The following is a 22,728-nucleotide window of genomic DNA, read 5'->3' as shown; positions in this document are numbered from 1 at the left end:
GAGGATGAACACAGGCATGAATTCAGGAAGGCATGACACTACTCTTAGCCAGCAGTGTTAATTAGCAAGGAGCACCAAAGGAAAAGTAAAGATTTCTTTTCATTTCTTGAGTATTGTAGGGTTTCATTTGTTTGTGCATTTTCCTTTTTAGCAAATATCTATATGCCATTTTCCCGTTCTGAGAAATACAGACAACTCTTACTCTTCAGTGAGGATTGCTTTATTTGGTCTTTATGACCAAATATTTGGTGTTTATGAGTAGAAAAGTTGATATCAACTCAAGATTCCTTAATTTTGACATGAGTGATTTTTGTTATTCTTTCTGTAAAGAAGAGAAATTGTTTGAATTAACTGGAAAAACCAGTTCTTTACTCTGTGAATTACTCTGAGCATGTTAATATGTATGCTACCAGACTGCATTTCTTATTTGATAATCTTTACTCTTTCTTTTTTCCATATATCCCTGCCTATGTTACTTCCATTTATTCACATCTTGGTGAAAGTATTATTGATTTACAAACTAAAAATTATTCCTTTATATACAAGGAAAGAAATTGAGAAATGAAAAGTATTTCACCAGCCTGTAGAACTCTCAAGGTTTTTATTTATCTCATTGTTTGTTTTGACTTATTTTCCCATGGTATTGTTTGTCTTAACTCTGTGAGGAAGAAGATTTTTATGGCCATAGAGAAAAGGGAGAATAGTTGACAGTAAGTCTGCCTGATACCTGACTGTGCTGATGAGTAAGATTCCACTAGCTAGCCTAGCTATCTGCGCATCCTAATTGCATAAAGCAGCATGAGACAACTGCTCATTTGGTGGTTCCTGTCTGACCCTGCACCTCTGACCCCTGCAGATGGTGGTGAGTGCTATCGTGGACACCTTGAAGACAGCATTTCCTCGCTCTGAACCCCAGAGTCCCACAGAAGAGCTGAGTGAGGCCGAGACAGAAAGCAAGCCCCAGACAGAAGGCAAGAAGACTAGCAAGTGAGAAACCCTTCATTTATCCAGGGACCCTTTCCAGTTCTCAAGTTGATTGCCAGTCTTCAGCCAAATCCCATCTCCACTTTCAATCCCTAGGAGAGAGGAGATGGGTAACACATACCAGTTATTATACAAAACCAGGCTCCATCAACCTAAAGGAGCCTAAGATCCAGCATAGGCATCCCTGATGAATGTTTGTCTCGCCGTAGGATTCCAGGACTTAAACTGATCAGGAATTTTTAATTAGAAGGAAAACTCTAGAATACAGATAGCGTCCTTTTCTATTTTCCTATAAAATTGAGATGTTTCTTTTCTATGAAGAATTAAGGCTGATAACTGATCTCTGTTTGCCATCGTTTCTGCAACTCTTAGCTCCAAAGATGCATATACTAGCAATAAACAGGAAGGGGCCAGCTATTGTTTCCTGCACTAGGGTCCCAAATATACCCTTTCAAAGCCAACATGTGGAAGGGAATGGCACCACTCTTAACCTTTAGTGCAAACTTCATATCTGTATCTGGGCCATTATGAAGAGACAGAGAGAAAGACTGAGAGAGAGAGAGAGAGATAATGTGGGTTTATGTGTGTGTTGGAGTGGGGAGAGGGAAGGATAGAGTTTGTATTTTTATGTCTGTATGTCTGACTGTCTTTGTGTACATGTGTCATGTACCAGCAATAACACTCATAATTTTTAGCCTTTTTTTTCTTTTTCTTTTTTTTTTTACTGAGCCCATATTTTGAAAGGTGACCATGATATCTGTGCTTATAAGATCCTTGAAACATTGAGGTTAGCACTTGTGGTCCTTCCCCTGGTTTTATTTGGAATACAAGGAGAATAAATGGATGTGCAAATAGGGTACCAACAGTAACAACTAAAGCCTTGGTTTATTCCACACGTCTCTTTAATCTTTGACAAATTTTTAATGAGAATATAGTATATGCTAGCCATTCTTCTAGCTTATGGGAATACAGCCATGATAGACTGGTCCCTGTTTTACATTAGCAAAAACCCTTTCACAAATGCGTTGTGCACATAGCTTAGTGCAGTGGTTGCACTATGTATTGAGAATTGCCTGTCTGTCACTTGGGGAATTTCAGGGCCAGGTCTCTCCTGGCAACTCTGACCACAGTAAGATCCCTAGAATAAGTATGAGTGTTCTTGTTTTAAGGTATTAATACTTGTCAGTCCTTCATATAGGAATCAAAATCATGCATTACATTCTGTTTCTGCTCGTTGTGTCAATACCAGGTCCAGGCTGAGGTTCTCATCCAGTAAGATTGCTCCAGCACTGAATATAACTGAAGCACCTGAGAAGATTCTCTATTGTTTTCAGGAAGGCAGTGTGGTAAGATAACCAGATGACTCCTGGAATTAATCACTGGGAGGTTGACCCTGCAGTTATAGACAATTGAGACATTCTCTAAAGTTAGGAGGGATGTAGGTGCCTTGCTGAAGGACCTAACCAGCATCTGTGTCTCTAACTTTTATTCTTTTTTTTTTAAATTTTTTTTTAATGTTTATTTCTTTTTGAGACAGAGAGAGACAGAGTGTGAGCTGGGGAAGGGGCAAAGAGAGAGGGAGACACAGAATCTGAAGCAGGCTCCAGGCTCTGAGCACAGAGCCTGACGCAGGGCTTGAACTTACGAACCGCGAGATCATGACCTGAGCTGAAGTTGGACGCTTAACCGACTGAGCCACCCAGGCACCCCTCTAACTTTTATTCTAAAAGTATTTTCTCTGGCTAGTTTGTAATTCCTACTGGCTCTGGGTCAGCAGTTTGACTTCTCAAGCACCATGGGTTTGGAATAAAAGGTGGCAGAATGAGAAGGAAAGCCAGTTCCTGGAAAAGAATAGATGACCCAAATGTGTTTGCAGCAAGTGCAAATACAAAGGCATTGTTTTACTTGCAGTTTTGGTAGAAGCTAAAGACTTTCCTGAGGTAGTCACAGAGTCATTTGGGTTCTGTACTCATGATACTTTTGCAGAGAAGGAACAGGGAAACTCAAGTGCCACAGTTGCTCTCATATATTCCTCATACTTTATGTGATGTGCCACTGGCTCTTTCCTCAGGAGTCAGAGATCCTATCCATGTCTGGGATGGAGTCCTTTATTGAAAAACAGACAAAGTTACTAGAAATGCAGCCAGCAGAAGTCCCAGAAAAAGACCGTGAACAAATCCCCAAAGGTTGTGTGGATGGTTACTTGTCAGATCCAGCCGTGCCAGCCCAAGACCTCAGCACCAGTGATCCGGGTAAGCGACAGGGTCCCTGCTCCTACAGAGAAGGGAGCCATGGTATAGTATACTTGGGACTTGTGACAGTTGGGATTTGTCCATTTAATTTCTCTTCTGTTTAGCTAAGCAAACCATGTGTTAAAAACCAGTGCTTGAGGTGCTCTGCCGAGCCTGGCATACAAAGAAGAATCCGACACAGTCCCCAGAGCTGAGTTAAACAGGGGAACAGGGCACAAAAACAGGGAGCTCTGATCCAGCAAGATGAGATCCATGCTTATCATATCATTATCTTATGTATATTATTTATGGCATGCTTTGGCATCTTTGGACTACTCCCTTTATCTGCAAAACTTCCTTCCTTCATGTCTGTGTCCCCCTCTCCTGGTTTTCTTTCTGCCTCTCATGTAGTTAGTCTCTTAGTCCCATTTGTTGGTTCTCTTACTAGCCTTCCAGAGCTTTATTTTTGGCTCTTTATTCTTATTCTGCATGGTCCCCCTGAGTGATCTCATTTGTACTATTGATTTCAAATCTAACACATGTGCTGATGATGCCTAAATGTTGGATGTTGTCTTTCCACTTGCCTACTAGAAATCTTCACTTAGATATAGCACAGGGCAGCTGAAGTGCAACCTGTGTGAAATGGAATTCTTCCTCTCCCTGGAGCTTTTCCTTCTGTTTTATTTACTGCCATGGCAAGTGATACCACCCAGTGCCCCACCATAGAACAGGAAAGGAGAAGAGGTGAGGATAGGGCAGGTTTGCTTCCTAGAAACAGTGCAGGTGTTTTCTACATGGTCAAAAATGGGAGCCCAGGATATTAGTATGTTTGCTGAGCTACAATTTCTAAAAAAGGTTTTCATTTCCACCAAGACAAAGTTTCCCACAAAGTCTCTTCAAGAAGAGATCACAAAATCTTTAGTTCAGAAGGAAAAAAAAAAACAAAAACGCCGATTTCAACATTGTTTCTTGGATGCCCATGAATAGTCACTTGACCTCACTCTATGGGACCTCTGCTTAACTGTGAGGAAGAAAAAATGAAATTTACAACCCCACCTCTTCACACATGTCTCACTGGATAAGTAAATAAAGTGTTATAATGGCAAAAGCATCAGAACTGTAAGAAAGATGAAATGGGTAAAACAGTATAAACAGCCAAAATCAAGGCTGTAAATTTTCAACATCATAACTCTAAAGATATAGTTTATGCCTGAGCTTTTCTTTTAGCCTTAAGAAACTCAAAATTCTCACATGACAGGAAATTCACCATTTTGTTCCAGAGGACTTGGTGCCTTGTTTTGCTTTTTCTTATATTTTCTGCTATGACTAACTGTCACCACATGGTGGCAGCTCTAGGTAAACACTAAACCTGAGAAAATAGAATTGAGAAGGGTGACAGATGCTCAGAATGATGCTGTTTCCCAAGGACCTAAATATCCTGTCTTTGAGCAAATGACTGGAAAGTAAACATACCAGTTCTGAACAATTTCCCCTTGAAATGCAGTGCAGAAAAAATATATATATTGGGTGGGATTAAGAAAAAAGTAGGATTCAGTTCTAACAGATTCATCTAAATCTGAAGTCATTAATGTTCTAAAGAACCCTTTAGGGAGAAGAGCTTGGGCAAACTGGCCCAGACAATACCTATTTGTCCTAGACCAACAAAATTATTGTTGATGATTAATTGTAATATTAATCACAGCAATAGCATCAGATTGCTGAGATTCATTCATTCATTCATTCATTCATATATTCCTAGGGATGTCTCTTGGGAGGCAAATCACAGATGACATGGGACCCCTGAACAGGGTTAGAGAACAGATGCTTCCATCCAAGAAATACATCTGTTCAGGAGACTTCAGCTTAGCACGGATATGAACTCATTTGTGGTCCTCTTTCCAGTCTTTGAAATAGGAAGGAAATCAATAATTGTCATGGCCTATTTTACCAAAGGTATAGTGCTCTTTCTAGAACTGCATGTTATCTCAGAACCAAACTGAAGCCTCCTGGATCCCAACCCAACAGCTCTGTGTAATGGAGATGCTTTCAAAGCAACTTGTTTATAGGAGAATGAATCCTAAATCTTTCCCCAGATCTGCTGCCCACAACATTTCCATGATGCTTTGTGGAGGCCAGTGGAATATAAGGATGGAAGAGACTGGGCCTTGCCAATTCCAGTTAGTCACTAGTTGGGAGCAATTACTTGGAACAGAATGTATTCAGCTCCCTGGAGAGAATACAGAAGAAACAGAAGCTAGGTGGGAAAAATATTTATATGCAAAATCTTTTAGAAAGGCAAACAATATTTACTGAGTGAGGAACATAAACAAAAGAATTATAAAGAAATACAGAGCCTATCACTGAACTTCTTAGATATAAAGTAAACATCTCTTGATTTGAGTAAAGAAGAATTACAGAAATACAAGATGATTGATATAAAGGTGAAGATCCAGTTCATTGAAATATGTTCCACCTGAATGGGTCTCTTCTCAGTTACTTTTGATGCCTTTCATTCCCCAGGAACAGAGACAGAGCTAGCTGACACAGCCCTGGATCTGCTCCTCTTGCTGCTAATGGAACAGTGGAGATGGCTGTGTACAGAAAACATGCAAAAAGTTCTTCGTCTTGCCTTTGGGACCCTAATTCAGAGGTAAGACTGCAGAGTTCTCTATCGTATTAGAGTCTCAAGTTGGACAGGGCTTGGGTGTGAATTCTGAATTCTGCACTGGAGAGGGAAAGTGTCGAGTCCAGGAAACCTGTGGCCATAACGGAAGACAGAGACTCTGTTGTAGGGGTTCAGGGATGAAGACTGCCTGAAGTGTACCAAAAGGCTTGTATTAATCACCTCATTGTCTAAAGAGTGAATGGGTCTGCTTCTATAGGACTTCTGGCATAATCCACCGAGTTACAGACATTGCCTGTGATCTTAAAATACTTCAACTCTTACTCCTGGGGGATCCATTCTCCACCCAGTTAAACCCCAAGCCCTACACTGTTCACCTTGTTACAGTGAACATTTCACTGACAGTATGTATTCACTGTGATGATAAATAATGAGAAAGACAAGGCGAAAACAGATCAGTGCTCTGAAAATAAAGATTGTTTTCTCCAAAAGGTGTGTAAATAGTCAACAACTGAGCAAGTACTTCCACAGGATGGTAAGGAATAGTAGTATACTTGGATTTAAAATGTGGATTGTGATCCCAACACCACTTATATCTCTTAAAAGATCTGTGAAAAGATTTATTCTGTGGAACTTTGTGTGGTATCCTCTCCCACCTTCCCCCAGAACTGAGGAGCCCTCTTGTCTACCCTTAGAGTTGTGATCATAATACTGACAACACAGTGTATTAGAGAAATAATGTTCTTTCCCTAAACTAGTGGTCCTCAAGTGAGGGCCAGTTTTCTCCCAGGGGTAGTTGGCAATATCAGGAGACATTTTGAGTTGTCACAACTGGGAAGGGAGATAGGAGACTATTTAATCTAGTGGGTAGAGGCCAGGGATGCTATTACACTACACAGGACAGCACTCTCCCCACTCCCAATGCCCCAAACAACACTGAATCATCCTACCCAAAATAACAGTAGTACAGAGGTTGAGAAACCATGTTCTAGACTACCAGTTCTTTAGGGAGTACACCTGACTTTATATCCCCAGCAACTTACACAGGACCCAGGACATAGAGGATGCTCACTAAATGCCAAATCAAAGATAAACATTTCCTTTCTCATTACCTGCATACTTGAAAGCAGAGTCTGTCTGTGTTGTTTTCAGTCACTTGTGGATGTTGTTAATTGAGCCTTTGTTTCTCTTCTTCCTCTGTTAAGCTTCCCCTTGCTGATCTTCCAAAATCTTCCAAAATGCTGATCTTTCAAAAAATTGGAAGCTCCTAAAACTAGCTAGTATGTGATAATTGATTACCCTCATCCTTGAAGGCATTTACATGACAAATTGGTTTCAAAACACAAGAAAGTATTCAAAGATAAGGATTCATATATGAAAAAGGTAGGAAGAAGTTTACCTGAAGTGTAAATAACTAAGAATATTAAAGGGCTTGAGCCAGTACCAGATAAGGAGAGAGAAATATATTTGGCGATTACAGGCTGATCACTGAAGAAGTAGTATTTTACATAGTCAGGGTTCTTAGAGATCTAAACCAGGGAGATTAAATACAAGGGAATTTCAAACTTGAGAATTCTAAGCCAGATTGCATTTACCTCAGTGGGCAATGATTATAAATTCTCTCGGGATAGGGAAGAGATAAGAGTAAAGTGGAGTGGATGGGATGTGCAGAAGTAAATATATTGTGCCCTCTGATCTGAGCAGTTTCTGGGTTTGACTGGTAGACAGTTGTCCAAGCTGTTTGTAGCATTCATCCACTTCACGTTGAAATACGCTTACCTGTCTATCTAGCTGGGAAATTGTTTTGGTCTTACTCCTTAATTCACCAGGCTGGTCAGTAGTGAAGAAAACAGATAGTCTCTACTTTTCACATTTTGTACAGTTTAATGGGGGTTAGAACAGAGGGCCTTATCCACAATCACAAAGCTAATGCATGGTGGAGCCAGAAATCAAATCCAGAAATTCCAAAGCCCAAGTTCTTATCCACACAATATACTACTACTCTGCTATGATTAATTTCTCTGAGCTTTGGTTTCCTCATCTGGAAAATAGGAATAATAATAGTGTCAATCTCAGGTGCGTAGAAGGTATCCAGTAGATGTTAGGTCTTAATTATTTGCACTTCAGAAAAAGGAAAGGATAAAAAAAAATTCTTTCTCTTTCTAATTCCTCCAGCTGGTGACCCCAGATTTGTTCTACTTTTACGTCTTCAGGTTGCTCTACCCTATACCCATCTCCTGTAGCAACTGCTATCCCCACTGTGCGTGTCTCTGAGTTTTGCAGAATAGAGCTCCTAAACAATAAAGGCTTTGTAAGGGGTTTCTAGGTGACTTTGTGCCAATGGGTTCCTTTGTTAAAGTAACAACTAGAGTATTCCCATGTCTGACATCATGAAGCAGACCACCCAGGTATCTTTCCAGCACAGACAAGTGTAGGTTAAGTATAGAATTCAGTAGTATTTTCCAGGTGCTCCTGGTTACATGGGTGGGGAGAGCTGCTAGACTCAAGTAATGCCTTCATGAGAAGAACTTTGAATCAGGCTTGCTCACCTTTTCGTCCCCAGCCCTTGACACTTCTACTAGAACTACACCTCTAGTTAGCTGGATAGATAGCTGTCTGGTGAATGAATATGAGCAAAACTCACATGGAGCTCACACCATAAACAAAATCAGGGAGAGGGCTTACAACTAAATTTCCCTTGACATTCCTTTAACTTTTTCTTTTTTAATGGAGTGGCATCTCTGCTTGTTAAAGGAGGGAAATTCTGGATGTCTTTAGTGAATTTGAATGAAGCCAAGATGAATCTTGTGCAAGAATAGAATTTTGTGGCTAGTTACTTCTGGAAAACTCTTTGTAACTGTGGTCTGTTATCTTTGTTCATCATAGATTTTTCCAGGCGATGATATTTTGTCCTTATTCACTTGTCTCATATCCCTTCCTATCAAAAAGTTCCCACTTCTATCAAATGTTATTGTTAGGTCCATTTTGTTTTGTGTTAGCTACAGTGGAAATGGGAACATAGCCAGTTGACACCCTTCACACCCTAAGTCTCCACAGACTAGAATTAAGAGTTTCATCCTTCCCTATTCAAGGCCTTTCATCCTTCCCTAGAAATCATTCCCATCTTTTAAATGATGCACATGGCCCCCTTCTCAAATAGCTGGTGCTGGGTTCACAGTGTTCTTGAAGCGTTTTAAAGGGAGTCAAGGGGTCCCTGAGGGGCTGTCAGTTAAGCATCCGACTTCGGCTCAGGTCATGATCTCATGGTCATGGGTTCGAACCCTGCGTCAGGCTCTGTGCTGACAGCTCAGAGCCTGGAGCCTGCTTTGGATTCTGTGTCTCCCCACTCTCTCTCACTCTCTGCCCCTCCCCCACTCGTGCTCTATCTCTCAAGAATGAATAAATGTTTAATAAATAAATAAATAAATAAATAAATAAATAAATAAATAAAAGATGGGAGTTAAGAGGCAACCATGGATATCTGGGGAAAGAATTACAATTCCCCTTCCAGAAGTTCGAAGTATCTGTGGTCTGTGGTCTTACACCAGCAAGTTCCCCTGTGCATGGTAGACAGGGAATAGACAGGGCTTACTTCAGGACTCAAAGTGTAGGTACTTTGTAGATAACAATGTAGATAACACAATGTAGATAACATTGTCACCTTCAGCGTATTTAGTGCCCAGCAAACCTTTGTTGAGAGTTTACTTTGTGCAGACACTATACTGAACACACAAGCGCATTATATCATTTAATCCCCTCAAAGCCCTGTAGAACAGCTATGATCCCCGTTTCAAAGATGAGGAAGCTAAGGCTTACAAAGAAGTGTGGTTATTTAATCCAGATCACAGAGCTAATAAGTATACCACAGGCAGAATCTGAACCCATGTTTGTCTAATTTTCAGCTTAATGACTTTATCTTTTCTTATCAGTTTTGCTCTGGGATTTGAAGGGATTAAAAACCAACAAAATTATTTTGCCTCAGAGTAGTCTACATTCCCCAAGAGGAAATTTTCAGTCATTTTGTAAAATCCAAACCACATTTCCCTATATGCACATTCTCATGTAACACAAAGGGCCCTGCAGCATCCTAATCCTAAGGTCATTCCATGTTACATGTCCCCTGAACGGCTTACGCTTCTTTTTATTTTTAAGATGCGGTTTATACAGTGCTACATTCTTGGGCTTTATTTGCTTTGGTAAGCAAATAAGTTGGAATTTGATATCCCCCCAAAGCTACAGCACCTCCCCCACCTCCCCACCACTCCACATACCTTTGTTACTATTACAAGAGGTACAGTGTGGTCCCTGCCTGCTTCAGTGTTGGCCTCTCTGAGACTGTCCCCAGGAAGCACCATGGCTGTTCAGTCTCTGAAACCATAAGTATCTGAGCTGTATCCTTTTGCAGCATACTGAGCTGTCTTTAGTTCTGCACTCTAAAGGTAGTTGGTATTGATGGCACTGATAGCTATTGCCACTTCTCTGGTCATCATGAACACACTGCAGTTCAGGCATCAGGGACAGAACTGCCATCTAGATTTACATTCATTACCTTCAAATGTCATAATTTTCCAGCCTCCAGCATTATCATCTCTAAGAAAATAAGTTAGCTTCTGCTTTCAACTTTGTTTACTCCCCTTGCTCCCTTAAAAGATCTATATACGTAACTGCCTTGGATGCCAAGGACTCCTGCCAAATCATGAACAGTCACTCCCTCAGTCTCTCTCTAGCCTGCAAAAAAAAAAAAAAAAAAAAGGAGAGTAAATTCAACCTCATGACCCCTCCTTCTAAGCCAAGGTTGGAAGAGTTCTGGTCTGAGCCAGGCTTCATAAATCTCCCTTGATTGTTGATGTTGTTGATGGTGTGGAGAGAGTGGGGGAAGGGAGCTAAAGAGAAGTTAGATGCCCAAAAAAGGCATTGTTAAGTCAAAGGGAAGTCTTGCACGCATGCGCGCCTGACCTCGTATGTAAGCTTCCGTGCTGGGAACATCCAATTATGTAAGAAGGAGCACTCCTTGTTTGGAATTAGAGACAAAGGGAGGGGAAGAGGAGTGGGGGTAGCAGTCTAAGCCAAGAAGTGAATCCAGCTTGTGCAGACTGCTCATGTCCGAAAACAGAAGAAACTTAACAGTATCCCTGCATGCATCAGAATCAGGGTTAAGAAATTGGACAAGTACTCAGATATGACTAGGCTGGAGGGAAGGAGGAGAGATGTACTGTGCTCCATTGATGGTAGAAGGTTTGGGGCAGGAAGACCCAGCCAAGGTAAGGGGTGAGATTATTATGGAGTCCTGATGTAGAGCAAAGGAATGAGAAGAAGCTGGACTGGTTCCCTGCTTGGATGCCCAGAGCAGTGATCTGATAAAAATATGAGGCAGGCTAGCAGTAGAGTACACGAATGCCACGTCTCGTGGCTCTGCCCTCCCCATGGCCCCGAAGATGGCATCAGACTCTGTGTCAAAAGGGCAGCAGACACATTCTTGGCATCTACATCAGGATTTCTTAAAGAGTGAGTGAGTGAATGTGTTTGTGTGTGTATGTTGAGGGGCACGTGGGAATGGAATAGTGTGGTAAAAAGAGTAGGGAAAAGGGAAGAAGGTTCTGTGATCTGTGGGCAAAGAGACTAGTTATGTTAAGTCAGGAATTATATGGAGATGAAGAAGAAAAGAAAGAATGTGTCAGGTTTAAGGAGTCCAACAAGCAGTGCACTTGAAAATTAAATGGATGAAAAAATTACATGGCAGGCACTGGACTTTATGCCAGGCCATGGACTCATTTTCTTAGAAAACCAATCTCTATAGATTATCTCCAGGGAAAATCAGAAGGTGTATGGGGAGAGAGTAGAGGAGCATGGGAGAGGCTGTGCTGCCAGGCAAGAATGTGCATTTTCCAGAAAGACAATTATGAATGGCTGATCGTGTACTCTTTTGCCTCCACTAATTTTCTTAGGTCACTCCAGAGTCTTAGGTGCTCTCTAAGAGGAATCTACTCAAGGGCCTCTTTCTCAGTGGGCATGTCTAGGTAGCAGATGGATAAAGGGTCTTTCTGACATTGGTTATATCTTAAGGGGGGAACATCAGGCCTGCCACCAAAGGGTACAAGTAAGTGCAACAGGAAAGGAGCTAACATTTGTTAAATACTAACTATGCCAGGTAAGCAGCCATGTACTTCAGGTACTAATGTGCAGTGCAGTTCTGTGAGATAGACATATATTTACACATTTTACAAGTGAGGAAAATGATATTTGGATTAAATAACCTTCCCAGAATTATAGAGCTAGTAAGTATCACACCCAGGATTCCACTTCAGTCATCCTGGCCTCAAAGCCTATGAAATTGCTGCTGCTCCATACTGCCTCCCTACTCTGCAAGCTTCCTCACCAAGGCGTGACCACTAGAATTGACCTTGCAAGTTCCTGTGCCTTATTTCCATCTAATCTCTCTTGCTTTCCATCTGACTAGACTGAGGGACACATGCACATGATGGTAGTATATAAATTCATTTCCATCTGAATATTTCTGATTTTATTCTTAAAACACTCCTGGATCAGAGATTGCATAGTTTCCCTTAGGGTCCCTGTTCTACATCCTATTCCCAGTCAGAAAAAGATTTTCAGAGTTAAGATTCAGAGTTTCTCAAGAAACGCAAATTACAGCTTTCTCCTTTGCCCCATAAACTTCTCTTTTGATTCAGCTTTGGTGCCTTGTGGTTTCTTACACTTGATCTCTTTCTACACACAATTTCTGTAGAAAATAGCATACTTTTGTAAGAGCCCCAGATATAAAATTATCTCAGACTAAGTCTTCAAATTTTCCTGTCAGATTATTTTCTGGCCCTCTCATTATTGACTCAGGCAGTTTTTAGAGTTGCTGAAAATAATTTTTTGCACTGATGGCTTTGGATTAGGTTGTATTGTGCTTCCTTGGGGAAAAGGAACATCGTTTGTCTTACGCTTCTTCCACTAGACCTTGACAAAGGTCTCAACTTCTATAGATTGTGCCAGGATGGGCCACAGCAGTCTCTCCTATTATGAGTGGCCTCCCTGTCAGATTTCTTAGGTGCCACTTACCCTACACCCATCTTAGGATAAAGACTTCATGCCTTTTCTATTATATACTGACAGTTTCTACTTGAATGCCTCTTTAAAGTTTTAACAGATAGGTGGTACCTGACTGGCTATGTGCCTATGCCTGTGGGTTTTTGCACTTCTGTATATAAATTCTCATACACTGAAACACAGAGGCAGAATTGATCATTGCATCAGTTATGAATAAAACAGTATCATGAGGTATTTCAACCTCAAAACCTTCTTTCAAGGCACATTACTTGTATCTCTTGTCCATCTATAACTACAAATTGAAACCCAGGGCACCTGGGTGGCTCAGTTGGTTAAGCGTCCAACTTCAGCTCAGGTCACGATCTCACAGTTTGTGAGTTCAAGCCCCACATCAGGCTCTGTGCTGATAGCTCAGAGCCTGGAGCCTGCTCCAGATTCTGTGTCTCCCTCTCTCTCTGCCCCTCCCCCACTCCTGTTCATTGTCTCTCTCTCCTTGTCTCTCTCTCCCTCTCTCTCTCTCTCTCTCTCTCTCTTTCTCTCAAAAATAAATCAACATTTAAAAAAAATTTAAAAAACAAATAGGAACCCAAGACAGTTTTGAAGGACAGTTTCAGACTGTCCGTATCCTGAGAGTGGGGACTCTGTCTTATTCATCATTCTGTCATAAGTACCTAGCTATATATGTAGAAGGCACTTAACAAATTTATGTCAAATGAACATCTTCCTACCACTAGTGAGAATTGCAGGGATTCCTCAGTAGTGCTAGGGGACAAGAAACACAAACGTGAACTGAGCCTCTGTTATATTCCTCCCCCGCAGCTCTAAGTGAGCAACTTGAATTCCCATAGCCATGGTTGAGCCTGAGAAGAGGGTTTTCCTTTGGGCCTTTCAGGCCTTCTCCTATCCTGGTGGCACTCTCCTTTCCAAAAGAACATAGTGCCCTCTCCGCCCTGGGCCTCCCACTGTAAGACCCATACAGGCTTGACCTCTCTGGAAGTGTCTCCTGCTGTTGTACCTTCTCAGCCCCTTTCCTTCCACACAGGGAAGTAAGAATATGTGCTTTGAAGTCAGACAGATCTGAATTCAAATCCTACTACTTTGTGTCTTACTGTCTGTGTGACTTAGACAAGTCACGTAACCTCCCTCTGCCTCAGTTACTCTCCAAATGGAAATAAGAGTTCCTAACTCATGAAGTTAGTTGGAGAATAAGAGATGATAATGAAAGCCTCTTGATGTGAGCCTGGCACAGGGCAGCATCACCCATGACTTCTCACCCATCTTTATAAGGTCCATGTTCCATTTCCTTGGGGATTTTGACTTGCTGGGGCAGTAACATATCTGAGGTAGAGAATATGTTTACATTTCAACATCTTTCTGGAGAGGTCTTTCTACTGTGCTTGCTTTGTGATCTGCAGGGCCTCTTTCTTCATATGATCTATCTATGCGCTCCATGCTACCTTACATACTTAAAGTCTCCCCCAGTCATATCCAGAGCAGAACCTCAGAGTTTCTTCAGAACCAGGGGACTGCCCTGTAATGTAGATGCTCCTAACCCTCTTCACTTGCTTTCTAGAAAACTAACTTTATGTTCTTGTTATGGTGACCTCTTTACAAATAATTTTTGAAAAGTCTAAGATTTGATACCTCTGTGCTAGCCCTTCAGATCCAATGTGTGACTGTTTCTACTTTAAGGTCCTTTCAGCCTAAGAGAAGAAATAACCCATATGAAACAATTAGAAATATTGAATAATGTGAGGCCAAATGACACTGGATATAGACTGTAAACACAGTACAAAACAAATTAGAATTCTTGGGGCTAAAGGCTTTATAAAGGAAAGTAAGTGTTTAAAGCTGTATGTGAGATGGGTGTCAGTTAGGTTTAGCATAAAGAATAGTACAGACACTGAACATTTTAAGGAGAGGAGGGGCATTATTTCTACTTTAAATAAAAAGTAAACTTTAAACGTATTTTGAATATCTTCATCCACTCCCTCTCTGAGAGAGACAGAGACAGATACAGAGGAAGTGTTTGGGTGAGAGAATCTTCATGCGCACAGAAGACAGAAAGATCATTTTGACAAATACATCTTGGAAAGCCCAGCAAGATGCTGAGGGAATTAGAGCAGGAATTCTCCCTGTAGGCACCAGGTGGCACTGCAAGTTAAATTGTGCCCATTTGCCTTCTTTGAGGGAGGATTTATTTTGCAACTACAGGTCCTTGTCTTGGTGGTGATAGGAACAGAAACCATTCCCTGCCTTGCTCCATGATTCAGAAGCTACTTATCTGCCCTCTACTCTGGGCCACTGACTTTTAGATGAGCCTGTTTCTTTTATCTTTCACCCTCTCCCCTCTCTCTGATCGGTCTTCAGTGTACACTTGCTTCTCTGAGCAGTATGTACGGCCAGAAGTTGCCCGTTTGAGTGCATTCCACCCCTCAAGGGTTCAGTGCTGGAGCTGATTCATCAAGAACAGTTTTAACTCAGAAACCCAGAGTAAACCAGAGAGCCTACAGTGATTAAACCAGCTGGACATCTGAAGTTGAAAAAATCTGTTGCTACTCTCTATAAGCTAGTTGGTCCTATACTCAAGGCCTTTTTAGATACCAGAATCCTAGATATATATGTCACTAAGGTAGACATTGTCAATGCTAGATTGCACTGATATTGGGAATCTTATAAACCTCTTAAATGGTCAAGGGTATTTCGTTTTGCTTTCAGCCATGGATGGAGATCATTTGTCTCTTTCCTGTTGACTTGGTATTGGAACACAGCCATATGTTAACGCTTCAGGTTTGATCTTTACCTCTGTCTTTAGACAGAGACTTCACCAAGTGCCCTGTGGAGGAATAGACCTGTATGGTACTAGAGTAGGGAGGTAGTAGGGGTGACCCGGTGGGAAATACACCTTAGTCTAGTGCTGTAATTATGGCACCGGAGATTTTCTTTGGGGGAATTTAGCCCTTCCTCAGTAAATATATAATCTCTATAACATGGTATGCTTGGTATGGAAATGCAGCTTCAAGGTAAGCCCCTTGACCACCTCCTCCTCTCTCCCCCTTGTTTTCTAACCACAAGTGGTGCCCCCAAAATCCCTACTATGTGGACATCTGGAGTCACCACAGCTCTATTCCATATCCTTAGGATCAGAATGGATAACCTTCTATTTGGAAAGGTTTTAAAATTCAGCCTATAGACAAGAAACTGAAAACAACTACCTTTGGGTTACTCTTCTACCCCTTGTTCTTTTTAGCCTTTTCCAGCTTCCTCCACCCATTTTCACAGTATAATTTGGAACCCTACTATGTCTACTTATTTAAACCCAATCCCTAATTCTCTTCCAGATCATGGCTAAGCATACTTTAACCTGAGATCTAGTAGAAGTTGGGAGCCAGTCGCATCATGTAGAGCACACACTTACCACTTTTCCATCCTTCAGTTCTCCCTCCTTCTTCCTCTCCAATAGTGGTGGGGTTTGCTCAGAGCAGAACCTGGGCATCCTTCTGTGAGGTAAACTCAACCAGGAACAACAGGGGTTTAGTTGTCAAGACAGCAGTGAAATTCCTGCCTTCTGCCCTCCTTTGTGCCCTTGCCTTTCTTTCCAGGGCTCCAGTTCTAAGCATTCCTCTCCGTCTCCCTGTCCTTTCCCCTCCATAGACTCAGTATTCTTCTGAATGGGTGCCCATTTTAATCAGCCTTCCCTTTCGCTGCCTTCCTGCCTTACGTGCTGAGAAAGAAAGGCTCAGCTGCCTGGTGACTGAGAATGACCCAAGCTTGCTGTTCACATGGGAGTGAGGAAAGAAGGAAAGAGAGATTTTGGATCCTGCAGTCCAGTCCTTGCAGTGAAAGTTGCATTGTTTAGTATTATTGAGGTCTTGCTTTAGGAAGGATTCCAAAATATAATCTTCAAATTACCCATAAGCCCCTGTGGTTTCTCTCCAATCTTCTTAAACACACAGGACAAAAATGGTTCACTGTTCTAATATTTATACCCCTAAGCCTGCCAGGAGGAGAGTCAGTTTGCAAAAGGGAAAACTAAGGCATGAAATGCAAAGCTCACTCAGGACTTTACCATCATTAACTTTGTGAAGAAGGTAAGGCAAGAATTAGCCCATTTTATTAAGAACGAAGCCAGAACTCTGGTCATTCAAGTGGTCAAGCCAGGTTCAAAACTGTGGCTTTCCAGTGTTATTTCCAGTCATTATAGCACACTGCTTGTGTGAAGCCTTTGTAGCTGTGGCCACTGAATGTGTCTTTTCCATAGAAGAGTATGAGCTAGTTTATACTCAGTATTGCCTTGAAAACTGTGGTGACAGAGGAATCTCTTGGGCTTGGAGAAAAGACATGGACTGTTCTAGAGATGCTAAGGAGGCTGCTGGTTGTGAGGCAGATGTTCTGCTGTTTCTTTTACATGGATCAAACAAAGAGCACAGGCAATTGTCCAAGAAGCATGACTTTGATTTTGCCTAGCCTTAGAATCTATCAGCTGTGACTTTTCAGGGCTGGATTATGGTGCATTAGCAACATTATATGTGGCTGAGAAAAGTTGATGGGAAGGTCTTCAGAGGTATACTAGATTTGTGTAACCAACTTTCAAACTGGAATCCTAAGGGTGTCACAATCCTCAAATCTAGAACAAATTTCTAGAGCTCTCCCTTTGCAATTAGTCTCATTTATCCCATGAACACAGAACCCCTCAAGTGTCTTCCTCTCATTCTGTATTTGTTAGAAAGATAAGCTGACCCTTGCTTTTGGTCACTTTTAACCCAGACGTTCTGCTATTTTCTTCTTCTTACTAGTTTCAAGTAATGGGCTGGAATCCGTTTGATGCTGCTCCATCCATCAGGGCAGTTCCAAAAATACAAGTGACTCACAGTCCTCTTAACCCCTTTGCTTTTGTTTGACTTTCAGTTTCTTCCATCCTCTGGGCCTATTTGCCAGGAAAAGTGACAAAAACATAGACTGCTGGCAGGTGTCTCTCTTCTCTAGGCTTTATAGAGTGTGCCACATACGAAGCATGGCTGACCCAGTCCCTTCCTTCTACCTCTCTTGCCTTCCAGGGGAATACATAACCAGAGGTGAATTGCATGGATTATTCATGGTTTTTTTGTTTGTTTTTGTTTTTGAGAGAGAGTGCACAAGCAGGGAAAGCACAGGGGGAGAGAGAGAGAAAGAAAGAGAAGGAGGGAGAGAATCTTAAGCAGGCTCCATGCCCAGCACAGATCTTGACATGGGGCTTATCTTGCAACCATGAAATCATGACCTGAGCCAAAATCAAGAATCAGACACTTAATCGACTAAGCCACCCAGGCGCCCGTCATGATGAACTCTTAATTCTAGCTCAGCTGACTTACTACCTGGGATACTTACAACATTTACCCTATACCTGGTGTGTTGGAACACAGTTTAATTTTAATGTTAACCTAAATAAAAGATTATTAGGAAAATAAATCTGCCTAATATTTATGTAAATACATATAAAATGCCAAATACAAAGGATTTCTAGATTGTCCACAATTTTTTAATCTCTGTCTTCTTCCATAAGCATGAATAATGAGGAGCTTACTATTCTTTTCTATTCTTACTGTTCTTTTCCTGCTTTAAGTTTTGGGATATTTGCCTTTTCCAAAGCTTATTTTGAGCAGTGTGCCATGCTTTTAGACCATTGTCCCATAGAGAGCATTAATTCCCTTAGTAACTAACATTTATTGATTACCCTCTGTGCTAGACACTTCATTAAGTGATCAAAATACAAAAAAGACCCCAAATTCCTACCCTACAAAGTTTAATATCCAGTTGGAGGTGCAATATTATAAATTAGGAATTAGAGTACAAAGTTAGGACTTTAACAAGGACCCTGTAGGTGATTAAGAGAAGTGATAAAGTAATGAACAATGAGAGGCCCAGAGCAGGCTCACAGGAAGATGACTTCTGAGGCAGGATTGAAAGGAGTAGGGAAATGGAGAGCAGACACTGGAGAACAAAGTATTGATGGCAGAGCAGTAAACAGCCTGATGTTTTATGGTACTCGAAGAAGTCAGGTATGATTAGGAATATATGACGTGCAACGAGAGTGGCCAGATTACATTGAAGAGTCTGATGGGTACCAACTCATACAGAGCCTTGTGAGCCATTCAGAGAACGTCAAGTTTGTCCCCCATTTGTGGGGAAGCTTCTTAGAAAATGTAAACAGGTGATGACATAACTGACTTTGTAACTTAGAAAAATCACCTAAATAGCGCTGCAGAGGATCAGTTGAAGGAGGCAAAGTTAGCACCAGGGAGACAAATTAGGAAAGGGTTGTACTGACAGCAGTGAAAGGTGATGAGGAATTGTGATAGAGATGGGAAAGGTTGAAGAATTCGTGAGATGGAGGAGGTAGGATCACCTAGATTTACTAATTGTTTAAATCCTTGGTGTTGCAGGGGTATATGTGGATTCAGAACAGGGAAAAGGAGAAAGAATAACTCTTTTCCAGTGTGTAGATTGAGAAGCATGACTGATAGGACAGTATGACATCTTTCCATACAGCACATCTGACTTGTGCTTAAAAAAGTCTGCGGCTGCTCATTAAATCAATAGATTTTTATCTCCTTTTGTGTAAAAATAAGTGATGATATATGAGGAAACATGGACTATATCCCTAGTCATTTTGAGATTTTTAATAGAATACTTAGAGACCCAAGAGCCCAGATTATATTTTCATCTTTTCTTCTGTCTATAAGTTCTTTTGTCTTTGGAAGAAAAAAGGAAATGTGGAATGTATAGCTGGTACAAAGGGAAGATTTTCAAATTTTCTGTTCTTTGGCACATACTCACATGGTGGACTCCTGACTATCAAATAGAGCATAACTCAAGGATAATAGAATGTACATGGCGGGAGACCTGTCAATTCAGTGAAGAGCAAGAAGGTAAAAAAAAATTTTTTTTAGATAAAGCTAACACTGGATATGAGAACAGACAGAGAATGAGATAAGGAATATTACTGTTTTATATGCCATAATAATGAGTTAACTCAAAATTTTAACACTCAAAGTTACCATGAGAATCGTGGAATAAAATTGATTCAGTATTTGATGGCTTGTTGTATGACTGGCACTATTATAGTAAATGCTGAGGAAGATATCAAAATGAATTCAGTAAGATCCCTTTCCACAGAACCTTACAGTCTATTCTTTTGGCATCTACAAGAAGCTCAACCAATTTGTGTGGAATAAATGGAATAAACAAACTAAACACAGAATTCCAGTGAGGAAAGGAAAGAATCAAAATCAGATGAAACCAGCTTCGTTAACTGAGATCAGATTCTAGAAGTATGCATATATTTAAAAAGGGGGCAGAAGGGAGGACACACACTGAGTAATGCAAAATAGTAGCAATAGAACTAATAAGAATGGTGTCCAGTAAGCTTAAACTCAGAGTTGAATTTATGGATAAATGTTAGGGGTAAAGGCTTTAAAAAACAACAACATGAAAAACAAGAAAAGCAAAGAAAGTAATTTAAATTGTTTGAAACAGATGCTGTAGTATTCACTGGCTACCTTGAGAAAGCATTTATTCATCTGTTCAACAGTAAATTGACCTGCTGTATCCTAAGCTGTTTAATTTCTGTTTGTTTGTTTGTTATTTTTTTCTTGTCAAGGAAAATGGTTTGACAAGAATTGGACAGACATGATTAAACTAGAAGACTAAAATAGAAATGCAGATAAAAGAGCACTTAACCTATTTTGAAGCTCCCATACCTGACCCAGATGAATTATATTCTGTGGAACTGAACATTTGTATTTATCATTGAAGACCTAAGTTCATTAAGAAAATTGGCATATAGGATGTGGTGGGTTGGAGGTGGACAAATATGTTGCCTTTTAAAAAATGGATACAGGTCATTAACCCTGATATTTATCTCTAGAAATTTCTGAAGCAGATTATTAAATAGATGTTTTGTGAACATGCTTGGAGGGAGGAATGGCGAGCCCCAGAAACCAGTATGTGTTCAGTGGGAACATGCCCTGCCTTATTAGCATAGTTTCTGTCTTTCTTTGGCAGAATTATTAAACCATTACATTGCATTGGTTAGTAAATTGTAGGTGGATTTCCACAAGCTTTGGCCATATTCTTATAATATCCATGTGGAAAAAAATGGGCATATGTGGCCTGAACTATAGTACTTTTAAGTGATTCACAGCTAGTTGAGTTTCTCTAGCCCAAGATATCTATCTAACAAACTGACGGCCTCCTGGAGGGAAATTTTTAGTGATAGAGCATTTTTCTTGTTCTTATCCTGGTCAATTTTTTCATCAGTAAATTTGCAAGTAATTGTAATCTTAGAGGTATAATTAATACTCTGGATGACAAAAATCAAGTTTCAAAAGGTTAAAATAATAGGTCAAAACCAACAAGGTGTATTTAATAGAAATAAATGTTATAAATTAGAATTTAGATTTTAGATTCAAAAATTGCACAAGTACAGAAGGGCAAGACTAGGCTTAACAGAGAAGCATGTGATTTTTTGTTAAAGTACATATGTGGAACTAGGGTCCTAGTTGACTGCAAAACTCAGTACGAGTCAGTGCTTTGATATGTGTGCCCAAAAAGCCAACACAGTCTTTGTATTAATAGAAGTATAGTATATGGATCAAGGAAGGCACTAATCCTCTGCATTCTTTCATTCTTTCCTGGTCAGGGCACATCTAGAGGTTGTGTTTTGTTCTGGGTACTCCATTTTAAGAGAGAATAGAAAGCAGCACACACCCAGAGGTTGGAACCAGGATGATGAATCGTTCATTTCTCTCCTCCATTCTTTAGACCTTTGTTGAGTGTATTCTGTGTGCTCAACTTTGAGGTTATCAGAATCGTGGATATATAACTTGTAACAGAGACTTAGGGGAGAAATAGCAGTTGAGTTTAAAAATGCAAAGTGTTTGTTCAGGAACTCTGCCCATTTTTAATTGGATTACTTAGGTTTTTTTGGTGTTGAGCTATGTAAGTTCTTTATGTACTTTGTATATTAACCCCTTATTGGATATATCACTTGCAAATATCTTCTCTTATTCAGTGTTGTTTGTCATTTTGTTGATGGTTTCCTTCACTGTGTGCAAAGGCCTTTTTATTTTGGTGTATTACTGATAGTTTAATTTTGCTTTTATTTCCCTTGCCTGAGGAGACATATCTAGAAAAATGTTTCCATGACCAATGTCAGAGAAGTGACTGCCTGTGTTTTTTTTTAGGGTTTTACGGTTTCAAGTCTCACATGTAAGTCTTTGAAACATTTTGAAAGAGATATGACCTGGTAACTTTAAAATTCCTGTTTTTAACTCCAGAGGGTAGAAGCAAGACAATGACCAGAAGTTACAACGAGGCAGTTTTTGGTTGCCAGTATTTAAGAAGCCTGTCTAATAAATTGCAGTTATCCTTTTCAGGAATTAAGCAACTTCCCCAAAGTCACATTCCTAATTGGTGGCAGAGCTAAGATGAAAGCCCAGCTTTCTGGATTCACGGACCAGAACCCTTGGGCTCTGCCATGATGTTACACAGGAGATTTCTACTCTGGGAGGAGGTGAGGTAGGGATTGCCTGTTTCCTTCCAGCTATGAAGTTGTATGTTCTTATTATAAACCTTTTGCTATGCAGTAGTCCTTTTTGGTTCTCTGTTTTCATGTGTGAATTGGTTAGATTATTGGAATAGATCACCTCCAAGGTTAAACAGATGATTTCTTTAATTTCCTTCCTTGATTCAAAATGCTTCAGTTTGTAATGCATAATAGTCTTACAACTGTAACTTGTTCATTTCTTTTTTTTTTTTTTTATTTTTTTTTCAACGTTTATTTATTTTTGGGACAGA

The 22,728-nt window shown here is 40.5% G+C and overlaps 1 protein-coding gene across 5 annotated transcripts in view; it reads left to right on the top strand.

Moving 5' to 3' along the window:
- SNX19 (sorting nexin 19) overlaps positions 1 to 22,728 on the top strand; it is a 48,025-nt gene that overhangs the window by 6,730 nt on the left and 18,567 nt on the right. For 4 of the 5 annotated variants that reach the window (XM_030331193.2, XM_030331192.2, XM_030331196.2 and 1 more), the window contains exons 5-8: positions 857 to 987; positions 2,234 to 2,330; positions 3,056 to 3,236; positions 5,736 to 5,865. In XM_030331193.2, coding sequence (XP_030187053.1) covers positions 857 to 987; positions 2,234 to 2,330; positions 3,056 to 3,236; positions 5,736 to 5,865 — 539 coding nt within the window. Of the gene's footprint in view, positions 1 to 856; positions 988 to 2,233; positions 2,331 to 3,055; positions 3,237 to 5,735; positions 5,866 to 22,307; positions 22,450 to 22,728 lie in introns of all 5 variants that reach the window. The other variant, XR_003972183.2, reaches the window with a different exon arrangement.

The sequence above is a fragment of the Lynx canadensis genome, chromosome D1, assembly GCF_007474595.2.
Source record: "Lynx canadensis isolate LIC74 chromosome D1, mLynCan4.pri.v2, whole genome shotgun sequence".
NCBI lineage: Eukaryota > Metazoa > Chordata > Mammalia > Carnivora > Felidae > Lynx > Lynx canadensis.
The sequence above is the reverse complement of the archived record's forward strand: the minus strand, read 5'-3'. Positions and strand labels throughout refer to the sequence as shown.